We start from the raw sequence: 21,622 nt of genomic DNA, 5'->3' as shown, positions 1-21,622 counted from the left end.
GAGAACCTATTCTGTAGTGAAAGGGGGAAACATTAGCTCAGAGAATTCAAAGAAAACATAGTTACCTTTACCATAGCTTATTTAAACACTTCAGTAGACTTGCCCTGAGACCCTTAGTTCCTTGCCAGAAACACACTCTTATGCACTCCAATTCCTCCTGGTCAAGTGTCCTGGTTTCAGCTGGGATAGAGTTAATTGTCTTCCTAGTAGCTGGCATAGTGCTATGTTTTTGAGTTAGGTATGAGAAGACTGTTGGTAACGCTGATGTTTTCAGTTGTTGCTACGTAATGTTTAGTCTAAAGTCAAGGATTTTTCAGCTTCTCAAGCCCAGCCAGCGAGAAAGCTGGAGGGACACAAGAAGTTGGCGCAGGACACAGCCAGGGCAGCTGACCCAAACTGGCCAAAGGGGTATTCCATACCATGTGATGTCATGCCCAGTATATAAACTGGGGGGAGTGGGGGCAGGGGGATCGCCGCCTGGGGACTAACTGGGTGTCGATTGGCGGGTGGTGAGCAACTGCACTGCGCATCATTTGTACATTCAATCCTTTTATCATTACTGCTGTCACTTTATTAGTGTTATCATTATCATTATTAGTTTCTTCTTTTTATATTCTATTAAACCGTTCTTATCTCAACCCACAAGTTTTCTTTCTTTTCCCAATTTTCTCCCCCATCCCACTGGGGGGGCAGGGGGAGGAGCGAGTGAGCAGCTGCGTGGTGCTTAGTTGCTGGCTGGGGTTAAACCACGACATCAAGGCTTAGACTCTGACCACATGAAGCATCTACCCTGCCAGAGCTGCCTCTCCCACCACCGACTCCAGCTGAGTGGAGAAGTCCTTCCCAGCTGCAAAGGGGCAGAGAGGGTCATTAGGCACTCTGCCCCATTGCACTTCAGCACCTGCATGTCATCTCAGAGGAAGTGGGAAGGCAATGCTCCATTCAAGGAGCCCTCTTGGCTCCCATGTGAGCAGACTGGTTGCTGTACTGTCAGGCTGACACAGTCCAGATGAAATAAGAGAGGTTATAGGGGGAAGGCTGAAAGTTTCACCCCAAAGCCTGCATCAATCCCTTTGCCTTCCTAGGAAACTGAGACATCCCTAGGAGAAGTCTTCAACGAATGCAGAGGAGTAGGAATAGACCATTCTGGTTTAACACCTTCAAGAGATCAGTACAGGGCTTGGCAGGATGTTCTGCACTGTTACAAACAGCCATGCAATCCGCTCAGGATGTGCTATGTGTCTGGGAACAGGCAATTACATAGCTAGGACTTTGGTAGGAAAAAAGAGCATTGCTCTAACAGAAAGCATAAACTGAAAGGAAAAATATTTGCTATTACCATCTATTCTACCCCTTTGTGTAACTTTCTTGGCTTAGAATATTTTTCTTAAAAGCTCAAGCTCCTCCACTACTGGCTGGTAAGAGACTAAGCATCCTTCTTGGCCACAGAGAAAAAATTTTAAAACATAAACTATAGGGATTGATTTATGAAATGCACTGCATGCTATGCAGATTACCAAGTAAAGTTCCCTGTAGCCACTTCTGGAACCAGAAACTTTATGGGCACACAAGCCCCGCACTAACCCAGTTCTACTTCTTCAAGGATCAAAGCTGGCTGCCCCAGGGGTCAAGTCTGATCCCCACAGGTATTCTAGCTTTCTTGAGCCAGCTCAGGTTTCTTTCATACCATGCTGTATTGCATTGCACAGATGTACCCTGGCATTTCAGAAGTAAACATGAAGAAAACACTCAAATAACCATCCCCTAATTCCAGGTGGATCTCTGGTTGATCCTGCTACCTTTGCCATCAGTGTTTTCATCCCTAGCAAAGGAAAGAAGAGGAAACCAACACTGGGAGGAATTTCACAAGGCAAACTATTTTCTGCTCAAGTCATCCAAAGCTCCACTTAATGAAACACTGCCTGCTTTAATGTCTGAGAATAACTACATATGCAATGAGAACCCTTCTCAGCCTATACAGGCTAAGTATTCTGGTCAGACCCTGCTCTGTGCAGGTATCGGTGTTACAGCAGCACTTCTGGATTTTGTCAGGATTCTGACAGTCGTCTAGGGCTGCTCTTTCTCCATTAATCGCAGCTTCCCATCACCTCCACTTGCCAAAACCAGAACTGAGGAAAAGCACAGTAGTCAGCTTCCTTACACTTCTGAGTGATACCTGCAGTAACTCATCCTGCGGCCTAAGGGGTTCGGAGGAATGACAAAATGGAAATGCAAAGTGCTAATTAGTAACATGGCCTTCCTTTTGAAATACTACATTTCTCCATTCATCCCATTTCCAGGTGCCTCCCCTGACAACCCTGCACTACACTTATTTTTAGTAATAGTGTATACTAGATTCATCCTCAGAGGCCACGCAAGGTACATTTTGGGCACATTTTCACAGCAGCCGAAAGCATTACTGGACCACTGCTAAGAGCAGATTGTTATTAAGCAGACTATAGCTCAAACCCAGCCAGCACTAGCCTGCCTTTAAGTTGAGACAGCTGCTCATACACATCTCCTGTCACTGCCTAGTCAAGTGAAGATTACAAAGCACATTCTGATTATCTGTTTTCTTCCTCTCATTCTTAAGTGGTTGCTTGGGTTTTTCTTCTCACAGAGCATTATGAGCCTGGGACAGCTATGTAAGCAGCTCTTAGCACATTGTGCAAGCTAATAGAATACAAATGATTATATAAATAATAAAGCTGCTGAAGATTTTCTTGTCACCACTTTCTCTGCTCCATTGGCTTGACTTAAAGCACACATAAAAATGGCCTCTGCTAAGTGTTATGTTCATAGCATCCATAAATAAAATTAAGATCCTGATTTAGAGAGACACTAAGAAGCTATATCTCCTCTTGATTTCAATCAAACTAGGATGCTCAGTGCCTACGAAAATCAGGCCCAAGGCTCTATAGATGAAAACAGAAGGATTTGATCTCTGTATGACAGTTTGTATTCAGGAGGGCAGTTTCATTTCCTATGTAAGATGCTCACATGCTCTTTTCCAGCATATGTGCATCCCCTGAACTAATCCAGAGGTCAGGCAGGAGAGCAGCTCCAGACTCTGACAGCCATTGCTCACATCAAAGGACTGGCACATAACATACAACCCCTGACACCATGAGCCGAGCATCAGCAGGATCGTAACTTGTCAGGCAGTTACAGCCACAGAATAACACCTAGCTCAGCATCACTGTTTCCATGACTCCTGTACAAAAACTCAGCTCTGCCTTCCCTCTGATATTAAATGTTCATACAAAGAGGATATTATGACAATCATCCGGGCTGCAAATAAAATTAGACTCGCCCAGCCACACCCTGTGAAAAACAGTATTAGTACAGAATCACAACATTAGGGAGAAAACTCTTGCAAGAAACTCTTATTCCAGGCTAGCTAGGAAGCTGACTGACAGAAAACTTAAGCTTGTTTTTCAGTAAGCTTTCTATAACACATTTTGGAGATGTCAATATCTGTATCACCATTAATCACAGTGATGATCACAAATTCTATTAGAAGAGATAGGAAAGAAGACAAAAGCTGACTGCAGGGCAAACACCCAAATAACAACTGCACCAAGTTTTGGATTTGGGCTGAGGCTTCATCTTCCCCCGCCCCCCCCGCCCAAGGAACACTATTTTGGTTCCTGCTGCTAGTCAGGCAGTCCAGTCTCTATTACCCACGTGTGGATTTTTTCAAAGTTGTGGATTAACTACATGTCAAGGGCAGCCAGCCAGCATGAGACAATGTGGTTTGGAAGCCAGCTAGCTACTCCTGACCAATGCAGCAACTCTGCTGCATGGGCTTACCAATACAGTACACTTCAAGTCCATACGCCACATTATTGCCACATCTCTGTTATACCCTCATGCTGCATTCTCCTCACATAATTTACACATATATTTTATGCTACCTTCAACTTTCATTTTTCTAGTTTATTCTCTGTATCTTCCTGCAAAATTGACAACTAACTATATTCCCAGGTGAAATCCAGGATCTTAAAAAAAATTCCTAAATAAGGTTCTGATTATGATTTTTTTCACCCAAAAATGCTGCTTAGTAGTCAAAGGCCTTTTATCTTTTTTTAATGGTTATTGCCTCAGTGCCTAGAAGATTGTAATGGCTTCTTCTGAATGGTTAACAGCTTACAGAAGACACCTCTTCCACTTCCATGGGTATTTTTTCTATAATCCATGCACTAGAAGTCTGATTCTGACCATAAGCTCATGAGTTTTGCAGCTGATGCCTTCTGTCCAGCTGAATGACAAGTTTATCCTTACAGAGCTGCTGGAGTATCAGCGTAAAATCCAGCATCAGGGAAAGACATTGAGTGTGTAATGAAAGGCTGCGAAGAGTGATGACTTTGAGAAACCAAAAGCACAGAAACAGGAATTAATTTGAAATAGTTACCTCTTTGAGGCAGCCCATGAAGTTGTTGCTTACTGGAGAGCCAGGTAAATCAGCAGTACTGGGGCTCCCTCCCACATAAAAGAAGTCATCTGAGCCCAGCATGGTGTAGTCCTCCTGCGTGTAGCCCGTGGTGGTAAGGATGCCATCCACAGAGATTGTCACCTGTTCAAGGGACACAACAGACAAAGAAAATCCCAGCAATGACCTTACAATCCTGAGCAGCACAAGTTACCTCCCCTATATTTTTATGTCAGTTTTATTAAGGATTTTGTTGAGATTTGGTATGTATTTTTTTAGTTCAGCCAAGCTCCATTTTCTGGTCTGCTTCACCCACAATGGAAATGCTCCAGCATCTGCTTCTCCCCTTTCTGGTGTATCAGCACTGTCAGACTGACCAGCAGTCTACCCATCAAGATGCTTTCCATTTATTCAGGCCAGAAAATGGAACTGCCCTTGAAAGAGATTTCTCATATTAGCTGATTTTATGACTAATTAGTATTTATTTTAATGATTACAGTTAGTTATGGTTGTTAGTAAAAAAAAAAAAAACCACTAATGAAGACGAGGTTGGTATTTTTTATTTTTTGTTTCTTTTGCTCACGGCACACTGACGATCATGCATTCAGGGAAGTGGGGGAGGGATCTCGCTTTCAATACATTATGGATGTGCATGCCATGTACCTAGAGAGACACACCCACCACCCACCAAAAAAAGAATTAAAAAGAAATTGTATATTACCAATTCATAACCAAAATATAAATAGGAAATAAATCAAAATAAAATAAATCAAAATAAATCAACCACACACCAACAAGTGTGAGAGAAGCAGAGATGAGAAAGAAAGAAAACACAAAGCGTGCATACGCTACACTTTGACATGTCATGCCAACATATCTGGAGCCCAGAAAGATGACAAGGTAAAAAGAGAGAAAAGAGCGGGGGGGGAGGCAAGAAGGAGAGAGAGAAAACTATTTCACACTTGCATGCGATCAAAAATAAAAATACCAAACAAACCCCATAATAATCAAAAAAATCAAAACCAAACAGAAATGTCCCCAAAACCTCTAACCCCAAACACATGAAGGGTGAAGGGGGATGGAAGGAGAGGGAGGGAGAGGAGCAAGTGAATTTGATGTGTTTTGCTTAGATGTTGTTAGTGGTTTAAAGGGAAGATGAAGGAAAATAGATCGAGGCCAGGAGACGGGCGAGTCACCAGACGTGGACATGCCATGCAGAGTGTGTACTGAAACAAACAACCGGCTGAGCTCCTGTTGGCCACGGCAGGTAGAGGTCAGAGAGAGAGAGAGAAAGTGAGAGAGAGAGCAAGAGGGAGGAGGAGGAGAGAAAGAGGAGGGAGGGAAGTAGGGGAAAATCAGGAGAAAGAGGACAACTCCGGCCAGTTTGCCTGTAATAGCCGTTGCCACAACAAAAGGATGAGAGAAAAAGAGAGCCTTCACCACCACGGACTAGAGGCCCTGCAATGGTTCTGATCTAGAAACCTTCAGAGTAAAAAACCAAAAACCAAAAGGGGAGAAAAAAGCAAAATGAAAGCCAAAGCAAAAGAGAGAAGGCTAAACTCAAAAGCAAGGGACAAAAACCCCCAACAATTTATCACTGGAATGGAAAAGAAGAACTAAAGAGGGAAGTGAAGAAACCAATGAAAGAAATGTCCAAACCCCATTTCCAGAAGAGTTGTGTTAGTTGCTTTTGTTGCTCATTTTTCCATTAAAAGAGAAGAAAGGGGGGGGGAGGAGGGAAAAAAGTGTTTTCAATGAAATTAAAGTAAATTAAAGGAAGAAGTAAGTATAAAGGAGGGGGGAAAAAGAGGGGGGAGGGGGAGGAAAAGGCAGGTAACACACGGCAAACCCAAAAAAAGAGACAATAAGAATGATATCTACCAGACAATGTAGTTTGTTTACCATAGCGTGTCCAATGCCTGAGTGCTTTGCGGAAAAGGGGGAAGAAAGGAAATTAAAAAATCGTGAACAGAACGATTGTTAATTAAAATAACTAAAAGCAAAGATGAGTCGTTAGGGTGTTAGTACATTAGTTGGTTAGTAAAAATGACACATTGCATGAATGGCCTAGTGTTAGTCTTTCAAAAAAAGGCGTGGGGCACCTGAGACACACAAAGTGAAAAAGAGGACAATATGACCAGGACTCTATGGGGAACCATGCCACCTAGACTGTAAAGAAGGGTGCTGCCTAGTCTTCCCACCCTGGTATTAGTCATTAACTTCAACCCTCATATACATTGTCCAGGACTGAAGCAAAGTTAAAACAGTGCAATACTTACTCTCCAAATGCCCATCAAGGTGCTTCCCTCAAACAAGAACCTTACCCTCAGAGATGTACACGCACAGTACACAGTTTGCCCCTTCAGCACAAACCCAACCATGACTCCCTTCTTCCACCACCACCACCCACCTACATTCCTGCTCCTCTTCCAAGCCTCACTACCCTCAAGTGTTGCAGAGTATCACAAGCAGGCCAATATTTCCTTTGGCTGGAGAATACAGATGAAGATGAGTCCCAGACTCTGAGTCTTCCTTCCAAGCTTCCCAATCTGCAGGTTTCTTTACAGCAGGTGAGTTTGTGACTTTCAGGAGAAGCACACAAAAATGCCTGTGCTTGGCTCTTTGCCTGTAGCTCACTTCTGTCATCCGAGAGTATAGGAATTGAACCTCTCCTACTGTGGGAAGAAATGTGTCAAGGAATTGTGTAGGAAGAACTGTCGCTTGTGTCAAGGTTGAAGGCAGAAGACTGACAAGACTTAGTGTCTCTCCTGTTATACTGCATCTATATTACAGAGGAGCTAGGAGAATTCACCAGTCAGTTCACTTAGTTGGACTTAGCAGAACTTTGCAGATGCTTTGTTAATCCCTCCCAAGGCATGCAGATGCCAACTGTTCGAACCTACACATTGTTTCTTGTTTGCTTTTTAGCAGCTGGGGAACTCAAGATCTTCATAGCAGACTTGGCATGGTGACTAGCTTCAGTGTTAGTAGGGAAGCGCAGCCCATAAGGCTCCATGTCCTTGTTCCACTGTGACTGAAGTTGGCAAGAACTATCCTAAATTACAGAAACAAGATCTATGCTGCCTCATGTAAAAATTATCTGCTTGCAGATTTCAGAGAGTTGTGCATTGACTAAGGAAATAAGTTTGTGAAAACTTTGTGGCCTTGAACATAATGTCCCAAGACCATTTTCTTTGTCTATGGGAATGAAATAATAATATACTGTACTTGGGTATAATGAGCACAAACTCCTGAATTCTTCATCAAGGAAGTCTCACTCACAGTAGTACGCTGTGTTAGTGAATCCATTTTTACAAACAAGAGAGTTGGATTATGGGACGGGGGGAAGAGTATGCTAAAAATGAGACAGTGTCAGCAGCAGACCTGAAGACAGACACGGGAAGTCTGACCTTCAGTCTCCTCCACTCCTCCTCCTCCTCACACCAGACCACACTGCCCCAAACATGCTCTGAAAGGCCTGGTAAAATACAGCCATGATCCTATTTCTAGTAAAGGTTTCTTACAAGGCAGAAAGAGGGCTTAGTTTTAACTGAAATAATAAGATAAACAAACAAGGAGATTTGCTTTGACATTAGCAATCACTACTCAAGGGAATCTGTGGGTTCACTTGGTTTGTCTCCAAGGAGATTTACTGCTGTGATAGTTATTTCATCTAAAAAAAAGCAGCACTTAGGACTCTCCTAGCTTAGCTACAAAACATTTAACAATTCCAAAAAGTACTGGGCAAAAGTCCAGCTCTTTAAAGTTCTGCTCTAATTCTAGAAACAGCCAAAAAATTATGCCAATCCTCCTCCCCCTTCTCCCAACCCCAAAAAGAGCAGAGGAAAAGACTAGATGGCATCCTGAAGCTGCTGATAGCCCATTTACCTGGAATTGTTTTAGCTTTGGATCGCATTCTTGGAATTTCTAATTTTATTTTTTTTAAAGTTCATTTTAAAAAGAAATTTATTTATCTCCAATGCAATGTTTTCAACCAATTACAAGGAAGCTACTGATTTCCTTATAAAGCTTCAATATTCAGGGGCAATGTTTTTTGTTGGGTTTTTTTGTTTGGTTTTGGGGTGGGTTTTTTGAGGAAACATGAGCACAGCTGGAAACAAGACTTCCAAGTGATCTATATTATGCTGCAACATTACAGGTGAATTTATGTCAGGAAAGATGCAGAGTAGATGATTTCTTACATACAAAATTATTTAGGATATACAAAATTATATTGGATACAATAAAGGACAAAATGTGTAATTTTATAAATGATAAATAATCTTTGTCCTTCATTGATATCTTCATATAGAAGATGTAAAGGACTTTACAGGTTCATAGTCTGTCTGACAAAATGGTTAAGTATTTTACAGATAAAGAAACTCTCTCTCATGTACACACAGACAAAACCAGGAGACATAAGCTGCTGGAAGGTGCTGTCGGAATGGAGAAAAACAAAACGCTTCATCCTGTGCTTTATTTAGAATTGTGTCTTTGGGGGGGCGGGGGGGTGTTAAATGAAGCATTTATAAGGTCAAGATATAGAGTGACCATTCTTAGTTGTGTCCTGAAAAATGTCCATAGCAGGTATTAATTGGTTATCAGTCATTCAAGTTTTCAATCTTTTCCAAACTCTTTATCCTGAAGATTGAAGGGTTTTAAGACTTTTTCATCCTTAGTAATATCAATTAAAACTAAGAATGCATGGGACCCAACAGGAAGGCTGCAGCATTCAAGGTTTCTCTTTATTGAAAACTGTGGTTAAACTTACCAATAATTTTTGGATGACAACCTTCAGGACTAGCAGTGTTGCTTCTCCTCAAGGCCTCATCAATTCCAATTTCTGGGCAGTTTGGGTTCTGGTCAATGTCTTAATTTAGAGACTAAACTTGATCAGAAGTTAAAATGGAAGTATCCAGGGAAAAGATGACTCAAAAATATTCCAGCCTTATTGATAACTACTGGTTGGACTGTATTCTGTCATGCCTATCCATAGAATTGGACCCCAAATCACCTCTGCTACTTATTTTTAATTTGATTTTAAGACTGGCCTTTCTTTGGAAAGAGCACAGCCATCTTATTAAAACATCCTCTCTCTTGCCCAGTCAAGTTGGACCCTTCAAGAATTCAGGATCACATGAAAACATCCACAGTGAATAGATCAGGAGGATTAAAAATTTGTGATGCTGCTTAACTGGCAAGAGACTCCCCTGCTTTCTAATAATTGCCAAAGTACTGTCCTGGTCTAATCAAAGACGAGGAGGTATAGACCTATTTCCATTTAACCGTGGACCAAGAAAAAAAACACTAGCTGAAAGATTAGGAAAAGAAAGTGAGAGCTCTCCATCCATAGTTTTGTCTGTGACCCTTCCTCACTTTCTGCTTCTTCAAGATCCAAACCAATCCTGGCATGAAGCAAGGATGCATTTTGCTCCAGGCACACTTTCCCATTGAAAACCAATGTCCAACAAAAATAAGAAGTATGATTAACTAAAATGACCAGTAAGCTCTACTGAGATATTCAGAGACCAGCCATTCTGAAACCACCTAAAAATAAAAAAATGCATCAAATAAAGCCATGTATTCTGACCCTTCCAGACTGACAAACCTCAACCAGTTGGTGCCTCTCCCTCTACTGGACCAATGGGAACATCTGAACAAAATAGGATCACTAAGACCCATCCACTGCATAGAAAATTAAATTTGCATCTGCAAATAAACTATTGAAAACAGACTCATGTTGCCATAGGTAAGAAACCTGCAGTCTCGTGAGCATTTGATGACAGATTTGTTATCAAAGACCCAGACATCCTGAGCATGTAGAAACACAGGGATTCACATGTGAAAGACAAATAAATATCTTCAGCCCAAACCCCAAATATTTAAAAGAAAGATATGAAATCCCTGTAACAGATAAATTATCTGCCAATATCTACCAGTAGAGACTGTTTCTGATCCCCGGCACTGATTATCCTATACTCACAGATACATTTTACCTTAGCTACTGTAAAATGTCACCACAAAAGCTGTTTTCTCAGCAAATGACATAGTATAAACTGAAATAAAACTATTAAGGGTTGTGTTAATATTCACATTAATGAGCAAATAAACAGATCATATTGTTTTCACAAATCAGTTTTAAAATCTTAGTTTACAGGCTATTTCTGCTGCCTCTACTAATCAGCAGGATACCAAATAGCTCCTATTCACAGTGTAAACCTCATTTATCATGCAGCGGATGGGCCTTAGTGACTTGATATATTCACCAGCTTTCAGAGCAAGGTTATTTAATTTTATCTTATCTATTTATGTCTGAATTTATATTTCATGAGGAAGGCTTCAGGATTTTAAGACTAGCCTACTACCAAATACGTCACCTGATAGAGTTGTCTGCTTAGAAAAGCAGCATGCAGATGTGCAAAATTACAGTGGTAAAATCAGAAAAACTTTTCCAAAGTAGAATTGTAGGGTGCTGGATTGATCTGGGTTTGCTTGGCTTTTTTGATCCTTCCACTTTTCCAGTCCTCACAGCCAACAGAAGAGTCTCATAGGCAGAGACACAAGAAAAAGTAGAATCTCATTATAGAAAGAAGGGGGAAAAAAATCAAAAAGAAGAAAAGAAGAACAGAGAATCAAGAAGACTCAGAAAGACTCCAGCCAATTAATTCCAAAGCTATAAAGTTGAAATAATTACACACGTACCCACCAGCCTGCATACCTGCACACTCACATGCACACACCAAAGAAAAAAAAAAAAAAAAAAGTAAAGTAGAAACAAAAGACTTCCAGAATTAGAATTATGACATCATGGCAACAGTTAAACCAATTAACAAAACTGAAAGAAAAAGGATAGAGGTGTAGAGCATTGGCTGTTAGAAAAAGACTCTGTTCCCACAGTAATTAAATGCAACAAGAATATTACTGATAAGATTGAATCATAATTAAGGAAATAACAAAATAAAAAAGGGAGAACAGAAAAATAGAAAAGGAAAAGGGAGATGAAAGTAATGTCACAAGTTTTTATTATTAAATCAAAGTGGAAAAACCCAGAAAATTAATAAAGTGGAAATGAAGATATCGCAACAGGGATAAATTCCCACCAGTTAATGCTTTTTCACTGTCCTTTAGATACCAAGATCCAGAAAAGGTGGAGAAACTCCAGTGACTCCACTGAGCATCCCCACTTCTCCATTACTCTCTCCTATCTGCCTGTCCCAATAAAACAGAACAAAATTTTCCCCCAGCATTTTCTCCCCTTCACCATTACCTGCCGCAGGTTGCGTGTCACCTTAACGTCGTGCCACGCGTTGTCATTGAACTTGCCATTGACTGGCTCCACAATGGCCTCGAAGGCCCCAGACCCCAGGTTAATGACCAACGAAACCGCACCATCTTTCAGGGCCAGGTTGACATAATCAGCTGACTTGCCGGTGTGCAGAATGAGCCCGTTGCGTTGCCATGTCTTGAAGGAGAGAGTGATCTCATCGCTGCTGCTCTGGATGGGGTTTTGCGACAGGTCATAGCAAAGGTATTCGGAACCACGGAAAGTGGCCATGTTCTCATCTCGCGCTGGAAAAAAAGGGGAAACAAAAGAACTATTCAGCAGACAGCCAAGAAGAGATTTAAGGTTGTCATGAAATTTCTAAGCAATCCCACAGCACTGTTAATGTTCTATACAACTATATATCATGGCATGCTAATGACTGTACAGCTCCCCTTCTAATACGGCTATCAAGAGAATTAACAGCAGGATCCTCGGTACCGAAGAATTTCAGCGCCGTGTTTTCAGTTTCACTGCAGCACTGTCACCATAGGGACCGTTCAAAAGTATGCCGTGGAGTCTAGGAAAAGTACATTTAAAGACACTGCTATAAGACCCTTCAAAACATTTTTGGGACAACGATCGAAAACTCTATGGTTTGCAACATGACCATCACGTCTGCGTTGTTTCAAAAGAAACCAACATTTCCCAAAGATTAGTATTTAGGTTCATCGCTAATGTTGTCTGAACTTATCTTAACCCATTTGCCAGGCATTTTAAGACAGGCATCAGAATATAATCCTGACAGAGCTATCCCCTTCCTTTCAACTGAATGAGAGACCAAGCAGACAAGAAAGCCACATGAAGTGTCCTATAGTTTCCTTCTCTGAGAGCATGAGGGAAGTCCACATAAAACATTTTGTCCACAGCCGTAAGTAATGATGTTGCTGGTAAACACGTCTCAGAACTTTGCCTATTTGATCACCTTATCCAGAAAATCTGTACTAGACAAGCATGTCTTTTTCATACAGCAAAAATAAACGGGGTAATTATTCACAGCATGTGACATGAAATATTTCCTCCTTAAGAAAAAAAACTCCTACATGCAGTAAGGAAAACCACTGAACTAATTTCTTAGCAACTAGAGGCAGCATTTGAATGCCATAAAAGTCCTTCGTGTGAGCTGCAAGTCTGCTTCCCAGTACCTGGGCTTCCACAGTCACTCAGAGCCAGCTCTGCTGCCGTATTGCACTCTTGTGACTTGAGTCAGCTGTGTACCCCGGTTTTGCCCAGTGGAAAAAATACAGAACGGTGATGTTAAAGTTTGCAGGAAGGCTCTCTATATAGCCCATTCCTACCAGTGCCATCTGGGGGAAAATGGTACTTACAATGGAGGCTATTCAGATCCCCCCACTCCATATTGCAACACCTTTCTGACTCCCAGCTGTGAAAGTGAGTCTGAGCATGAGTAACTAGGTAGTACAAGCAGTCAAGCTATCATTGCTTACAATCCACTGCATAAGGCAAGCGCTGGTGCTATTGCCGTTGACATTAATAGCATTTTTCTGCTTCATTTTGTCTCGTTTAGTAATCCTAATACAGATTAGCCAGAATTTATTAGTACAAGACTGAAGGGAAAATACTTGTCATAGCCATTCTTGAAAAATAAGTACATGGTAAAATCTGTGCCCTTACAGCATGGTTTCAAAACAGCACAGTGTTGCAACATGAACATATATCATCCTCAAGTGATAGGTCTGCTTTAAGCAGAGACTTTGCAGTCTTGATTGAGAGTATCACAGAATGAACTCGTTAAAAAATCTGGGCACTTTGAAGGCAGCAGTAATGTGTGTTTGTACTTATGTAAGCAAATAATGTGCCTATACACCCCTGCGAGCAAACAGTAAGACAAATTACTCCATGCAACGGTATAGGTTGGGAGCCAACTGGCTCAAAAACAGCTTTACAGAAGAAGACCCGAGGGCCCCAGTGGACAAGTTGAGCACAAGTCAGCAGTGCCTGCCCTTTCAGCAAAGGCCAGCTGCATCCCGGGCTGTATTAGCAAGAACGCAGCCAGCAGGCCAAGGCAAGCAATTCTTCCCTGATGGACACTTGACTATGCACAGTCCTGAGCTGTGTGCTCTAACTGGACATTCTCTGAGCTAGTGGCTAGACTACACAGCCTCTGGAGGTCCTTTGCAAATTACGTGGTTCTGCGATTCTGTTCTGAATACATTTAACTACCACCAAGGAGTGCATATACTTGTGTCAGTGTTCAAACAGCCTAAGCACAGAGGGACAATATTGATTGCAGTTCTGGAAGTCAGAGCTGAGCTTGACTTCACAACCCTCTCCACTATGTTAATTCCCCTGCCTAGTCACTCCTGATCCATTGGAAGGGAACATGTTACAATCAAGTCGGACACATGCTCTACATACCTGCGGGTAATTCCCATCAAATAGCCAGTGTCTGAGGGCAGGAGTCAAACACAATCATTATGACTGAGCCTTTTTCCCACAGCCATGGATGTGTGAAGCACTGACGTCTTTGGGAAGGGGGGCGCAGGGGACTGATTGTTCACTCAGTACAAGACATATTAATAGGGTTCATTTTTACTTTCTCAACTACTTAGACAAAAACTCACTGGTCTACGCAGTACAAAGGAGAAGGCAAAGTGTAGATTAGAAATCTAAATGGTATTTTAAGGCAACTACTGCAGACTCATCAAAACAGAGCAGAGAAAATTCAGAGCGCTATTACTCTTACTTGTACCATTGGTTTTAATAAAAGGTGCTATCAACCCACCTCTGCATGCAACTACGTCATCTGCCTGTTTCTTCCAGTCATCTGCTTCTGACCCTTATCACAGATGGGATTCTGGACCTGTTCCATTTTTATATGCTTCCTGTTCTTGGGAGAATGTCACCTATTTCTGTTTCATACGTTGTTACAGGTTTTTTTTCTCCCTCCTGTGGCTGCTCTGGATAGACATTCAAATTTGCAGATCACCACACACCAAAATCTCTCTGGGGTTCACTGGCCAATCCAAATTCACACCTGTCCACCCCATGCCTCATAAGCACAACTCCCAAGGTCAACATACTCTCTAAAATTGTATTCTCCGAACAACTAGTTCCTAAACAGTTTACCAGTGGCCACGTGGATGATTGGTTTACCACTATCATGAAAGGCTTCAGTGCACAGATTAGGCTCAAATCGCTGAAGAGCTTGACCATGTGTTCTTCCACACTACAACACAGTAGCCTGCGTCAGGCCACATGAAAGGCTTTTTACCAAGCACAGTCTTTCCCTGCTCTCCTGCCTGTGAGGACGCTCTAACATATGTGATAACTATGACCGTAAAGCACCTGAGAATTACCAGACAGCATGGAGGGGGAAAAGGGATACAGGTTCTCTCTACAATGTATGAAGAGAAAAAGCCCTAAGTAGGTTGCAGGTCTCACAGTATTTCCATATGCTTTCAGGCATATTCTGGTGACGTCTGGAAGACCAGAGAGTGGTGAACCACTTGTTATTTGTTAGCTTGTGAGCCTTGTGCTGTACATTCTGAAGGCTCCACAAATTGCACTATGATATTTATGGCTTCTATATTCTTTAAACAGTGGTAGTGTACCAAGGAGCCTCTGCATAGCAACACAGCTAACACAGAATAGTTAAACTTAAGCCCAACTCAAAGCCAACAGGGATCCTTGGTTTATGTTACATGAAGCAATAGATCAAACCCTGGTTTTGCTGGGATGTGAAACCTTGTATATAGTAAGTGACATTAACTTGAACTGGTGATCTAGCTGTTCAAGTGTGACAATGCAACTGCATAAAATAACATTTACTTAAACCAGCGTTTAGAATATGTTTACAAACTCTTGATATATACATGATTTGCAAGATTTAATTTTTAACTCAGTTAATACTAAACAGATTTACAAAAATCAGAATCTGAAAGCAGGTTAGAACATGTAAGGAGTTAAACCTTCCATTTCACTTGTTAATCTAAACCCATTATTTATTTTCTAACACATTTATATAACTAAATTCTCTGCAACAGCTGGGATTTGCAGAGATCCAAGACCTGTTTAAAACTCCACTCAGACTTAAACCTTTGACATATTCAAAGCCTCACAGAAATCACCAGAGTAGAAGCAAACCCCAGCATCTTCAAACTGACCAACACAGACGTTTTCCTTGAATGAATGGAGTCACCCATCACTTTAAGAAGCGGGAGAACGTTATCCTTTCCTGACTAAACATGAATAGGCACAGCTAGCACATTAAGCAGTTACCACCACCCGCCCACTGCAAAGCGAGGTTTGCAAGTCTCAGATCTATACCTATTCAAATCCCCAAATCAGCTATCAACACATACTGCAGGCTGATAGCAAGAACAGAAACAAAAGCAAGGCCAACAACTACCTAAGCCAAGCTCCTGGCTCTTCTCATCCCTGCAGAAACCCCAGAGCTTGCTGAGTCTCAGGTTCCCAGGAGAGGAAAAGACTGGGGATCTTTCCGTATTGTATATGGCTATGTTGCCTGTTCAGGAGAGCCAGATGGTAATTTTAACTTCAGTTTTTATGTGCAAAGCTGTTGCTATGTGTTCCTGTCACAGCTCTTTCTAAAAAGGAGGACTCAAATATTCAGAATTCACAACATCACTAGGAAGCAGAGAAACCTTAGCATTTTGATTTATGCATGAGGAAATGAATGTACAGACATTTTAATGGATTTACTCATGGCCACCAAGAAAATCGATAGTAGAGGAAGCATTTGAGTTCAGGATCTCCTAGCTCCCCATGCTGGACTCATTCCACAGGTTCTCATATACTTTTGGAGGGAAACCAACCTCCTGTTTTTCTCCAGTCCTGCCAGGAAGTCACCCCAACAAAGACTGTGGAGCAGAGGAGCCTCCAAAGTTTTGGATGATGCCTGAAAATAAATACTTCATGACTGTGAAGCCAAAACCAGCAAATCCTACAAGCACTGATTCTTCCCAGGGGCATGAAGTTTAATACTCAACAAAAGCAGCATCTCATGTAGCAGGACTTCTGGCCTCAGACACAACCAGGAAATATTTAGAAAAATATGAAAGGGACAGTGACTTTCCGGAAGTCTCGTGAAGAAAACTTCAAGCAGCTGCTCACCCTCTCAACTTCTGTCAAAACCCACTGCATTACAGGTGTACTCTGAGGCAGTCCCTATCTCACTGTGGTTTGGTTTACAGCCAACATTGGAGCATGTCTCCTGTCAGTGGGAAAAGCAAACTGTCTGCACTGCTTCAGAATTAATAACCACTCCAATGTTCGGTGGGATTTACCTTATCTGAGTGGTTTGCTGTGCTTTGCACAGAAGAGCTGGTGCTGTCTGATAATCTAGGAATGGTCTAACACTGTCAAGCATCAGGCTTCTCTGTCAAAGCAGTGCACATTAATGACAGAGGCAGCAGAACAGCTGGGTACTCCCTTGACCTTCTGTCAAACAGAGGTCAACAAGGAAAACAGTGTTTACAAGAACCTTTTCTCCCTACCTTTTAACAGTTTTCTATAACTTCAGACAATCCTACAGGTATGCAACTTGTCTTAAGAAAAAAAAACGTTTCCACAGTTGGTCACTGACCACAGAACTGTTATTAAAATAGAGGACTATCAGCCACCATGGCAGGGGAAAAAAAAAAAAAACCCAAAACCCAAAACTCCCCCAAAACCCAACGTCACCATGAATCCAGAACACAGAAGGAAAAGTATCAGTGTACTCAAAAGGTATTGTGGATAGATAATTAAGCTAGTGCAATAAGTGTTATAAAATACAGCTATGCAGAAGGTCTAAGTGCAAGGAGGTAAAAACAGCAGAAGTTCTCACTGTTGGCATTAGTTGTGCTGCTTGAATGACGGGCCCTCCTCACCTGAGGACATGCTAGTGGCATCAGTAGAGTATTACAGTAGAGCCATGGTGCTCAGTGGCTATGAACTTATTGCACATGGGCATCAGCTATGCTTTCAGCAGCATGACATTTAACACAAGGAAACTACCTAATTTATTTCTGATAGGATGACTGGCTAACGTCATGATCCTAGCAAGCACAATTGAACTTGGTGTTTCTGGGAATAAATTTTGTGGCAGTCTTCCTGTACTGCTGAAATTAACAGGTATTCCTGCTTTGTCACTGTATAGCAGGGTATGGACATGACTAAATGTCTTCGTGCCAGTGCATATATCTTTGTCTCCTTTCTATACTAATTCTTACACCATAAACAAGAGAGCTAAAGTTTTAAAATTCTAACTGAGCTGTAAGAAATCTTTTGACCCAAGTCATAACGAAGTCTGGAAAGAATAAATTCTATATATGAACCATGTGAACTAAGGGGAAAAAACACTTAGAAGCTGTTCTAGATGTGAGCTGTGAGAGATCAAGGCATCACCTCCCAAAGGATGTGGCAGAACCCCAGTATGGGCAAACCCCCATAAATTCTACTAGGAGGCAATTCTGTTCTGGGCAGAAGGGTTGTCCTGGGAGTCACCTATAATAGCTATGATCCTCAACAACATTATAGAACAACGAACGATTTATGTTCCAAGTCACTTTCACATGTATCTGATGTTCCCTCAGAGGTTAGGGGAGGGGAAACTGTACATCAAATGACACAGAACATAAGTCAGCCAACACCTCTGAAGGATAAAAGGTGAACTATTTCCATCACCCTCCGAAAGAGTTGTCCAGCGACTGAATGCTGAAACCCTAATGAAAGCCCTCAGAAGCAGTCAGAGCAGCTCACCCAGATTCATGTTATTAAAACAAAGCTGGATAGTTTAGTAACAATCAGGCTGTTATTTTAAAGAGATGGTGACAGACTCCAGTAATAGCTAAACAGCAGATTACTGCATCCTCCATTAAGTTGTCCAAATCTTTTTGTTGCGTTCCTCCTTTCTAGCCTTTGGGCAGGAAAAATAATACGTCCAAATAGTTCTGTTTTTTCTAGTCTGATCATTCTTCACACCACCTGATTGAATCAGTGACACCACTAATCAAACCCTCTTATAAGGTCCCCTGCTCTCGCCCTCACATACGCACTTTTGTGCGCTTGATAGCCAAAAGCAAATATTTGTATGAAAAATCTTACAGAGCTCATTTAATTATTTAGATACATAAGAAATAGTGTGCAAAACATTCTTCTATGCATGAAGCATCTTCCAAGCATCACCAACAGTGATATTGATATGTGGAAGCTTTGAGAGTCATATCATATACTGCATTTATACTCCACAAACTGTGAAGTAAGAATGTCTAAGTCATCTTAATGTCATAATGTGATGACTGAACAGACTGCATTGATAAAACCTTATAAAATGAATATTACTTCTAACTTCAAGGAAACGATGCAAATAAATTTTCAGAAGAAAAAGAATTTCTGCTGTTGGAAAAAAATTGCCTGTAAAATCATAGAAAGAGGTTATAATGGAGATAAGATTAAGTGCTGAGCTGGAGTCCCATGGTAAAAAGAGTAGTTTCCCAAATGCTTACTAGCTTTAAACCATTCTGGGTAACATTAGATTTTTCAGAAAGTTTCATTTATTGTTTCCTCAGGCCCCTCATTCTCATTTATTGTATCTACATAATTTGTAATTTGGAAGCAGAGAAGAATTACAGTAATATCAGAAACTGTGTAGGTAAGAATCAATAGAGGACAAATCTCTCATCGTGTTTAAGAAATGCAAAGAGCAACGTTAGACTAGGAGCCCAAAGCAAAGGTGAGATGCACTCAACAGCCAGTGCTCTTTCAGTACTGAACTCAAATTTTGCACATAGTATAGCAGCTCTGATCTTACCCAAAAAGCTCTTTCATCTCACTAGTAAGAGCAAAGGAAGCATTATGTTACACCAGAGAACACCAAGTGCCTAGCATGAATCATGCCCTCTCTGTTATCTGCTGCTTTACACATTATCCTTTTAGTCTAAAGGAAAATGCTTGTTAAAAGGTCCTCAAATTTAAGCCCAGAAGAGATCAAGGAGACTTGGCAATACAATGAATGTTCGTCTTTTTGTCAAACCTGACTAATCTATTCTTCCCCTGAGTTCCAAAGCTCTTAATGAAAACAGGAGGAAGAACTGCTTTCTCTAAAGATACTGCATGAGAGCTCCAGGAGCCGCAGGTTCCACCTCCGCTTGCTGCTGCCTGTGTCCTTGGATGATACTCTCTGGGCTGGCTCCAACACAGAGGAGGCTCTGACGCCCTGGACTGCAAACCATGCCTAAGAGGTCCAGAATGAGCTCTGCGAAGTGGCTTAGCTCTCCTGATGAATTTGGGCCACTGCACATCGAAGACTGAGAGCAAAGGGAGGAAACAGGCATAACAGTGCCTGAATCTTTAACCCAAAGAAAGGAGGAATATCCCCTAGGCTCCTGATCCTCAAACAGTTGACATGTACTATCTAATGGAAAACATAAAGCAGTTTCCACGTATCACTTTCACATATTGGTGATAGAACTAATAGTCTGTTAGAAGTATAACTGCTATAAATTTTTGGAGTATGCACCTATTAAATATAGAGTTGAAGTTCATACCCTCTAAACAAATGAAAATACACACAAATGAAAAGGTATTTTGCTTCTCAACCCCGGAAGACTCTTCTTCACTCAGCAGTATATTGCTGTCCTTTCAACAAAATCTCGTCTGAGAGGAAAAAAAAAATATCAGATGTATCACACAAAATCTCCTAGCTAGTCCACATATTCAGCATAGACAGAGATTATTTAAACCTAGATTCATCAATAATATGAGCCACAGATTCCCTACTAACTCTCTAAACTACCTTTTCTCTCTTTTTCTGAAGGGAAGCAGAAAACAGAAGGGTTTGAAGGAGAATCTGAACCTGTGTGAATGAACCATTTAGTACAGAAATCACCCACCAGCATCATCTGCTTCAATACCACACAAAATAACTGAAAAAATGTATTCATAAAATCTTTTAGCTAAAACGCTTTGATGACAAAAGTATTAGTACTACAATAATGAAAATGAATAAATGAAATGACATGTCTACAAAAGATTGTAGCATATGGTTGGTAACTTCATTTTTTAAATTGCTCACCAAAATTGATCTAAATGACAAACTACAGGTGTAGAAGTCAGAACCTGAGCATTTTATCCTCGACTTCGCCACTGATTTACTGTGCAACCTGAGGCACTTAATTAACCTCAGCTGTCTCTATCTGTACTACAAAGATAACAAAAATATAGGTTAAGTCCTTGAGACCTATAGGAAAAGAACGCTCTACAAGTTTAATAAAACTTCTCTGTAAATAAGAAATTGTTCCACATTTGTGAGGAGAAGCCACATGCCAATCAGGTGTATATGCAGTGTACAGAGTGTCCTGGACATCCTTCACTCCACCTATTTTCTGTTGTTTGCAAAATACAAACAACTGTATTAGTGCGTGATGTTGCATTCTCTGCTATTTGCAAAGAAACAATAAACTCCAAGTATCAGTTTGACTGTGGCACTGTGTACTTAAAGCTGTGCTAGTTATTTATGTTCTGACCAACTGGCCAAAGAGACAAAAAAACCCCAATCCTGTGACAATGTCTTGCTTAAGCCAAAATGAAATTTAACAATTTTGTTTTACACTACCTTAAAAATACATTTCTTAAAAAGAGCTCCATTTTAAAATAAAAGCATGAAACATGTTTATTTTGAAGTGAATGATGCTGAATAAATCAATTTTAAAAAATAATTTGCCTGAAACAATTTGATATATTCATATAAATTCACGATTTGTTTTGGTTGAACAAAGCATGCTTTTTTCTTTTCATTTCTCTGAGCAATTTTGGTCGTCTCACTCCCAGCTCCAGAAGGTGCAGGAAAAGCAAGGTGTTGCTACTAATTTTGTCAAGAGCTGAGATACCATGATGATGTGCTG

At 41.0% G+C, this 21,622-nt stretch overlaps 1 protein-coding gene across 39 annotated transcripts in view; it reads right to left on the bottom strand.

The window, feature by feature from the left end:
- Positions 1–21,622, bottom strand: part of NRXN3 (neurexin 3) — a 1,052,972-nt gene that overhangs the window by 771,409 nt on the left and 259,941 nt on the right. For 22 of the 39 annotated variants that reach the window (XM_052782846.1, XM_052782845.1, XM_052782867.1 and 19 more), the window contains 3 exons: positions 11,700–12,001; positions 6,335–6,358; positions 4,415–4,576 (listed from right to left, as the gene is read on the bottom strand). In XM_052782846.1, the coding sequence (XP_052638806.1) occupies positions 4,415–4,576; positions 6,335–6,358; positions 11,700–12,001 (488 nt within the window). The remainder of the gene's footprint in view (positions 1–4,414; positions 4,577–6,334; positions 6,359–11,699; positions 12,002–21,622) is intronic. The other 17 variants (XM_052782849.1, XM_052782852.1, XM_052782856.1 and 14 more) reach the window with 1 other exon arrangement.

The sequence above is a fragment of the Harpia harpyja genome, chromosome 3 (genome assembly GCF_026419915.1).
Source record: "Harpia harpyja isolate bHarHar1 chromosome 3, bHarHar1 primary haplotype, whole genome shotgun sequence".
Lineage (NCBI taxonomy): Eukaryota > Metazoa > Chordata > Aves > Accipitriformes > Accipitridae > Harpia > Harpia harpyja.
The sequence above is the reverse complement of the archived record's forward strand: the minus strand, read 5'-3'. Positions and strand labels throughout refer to the sequence as shown.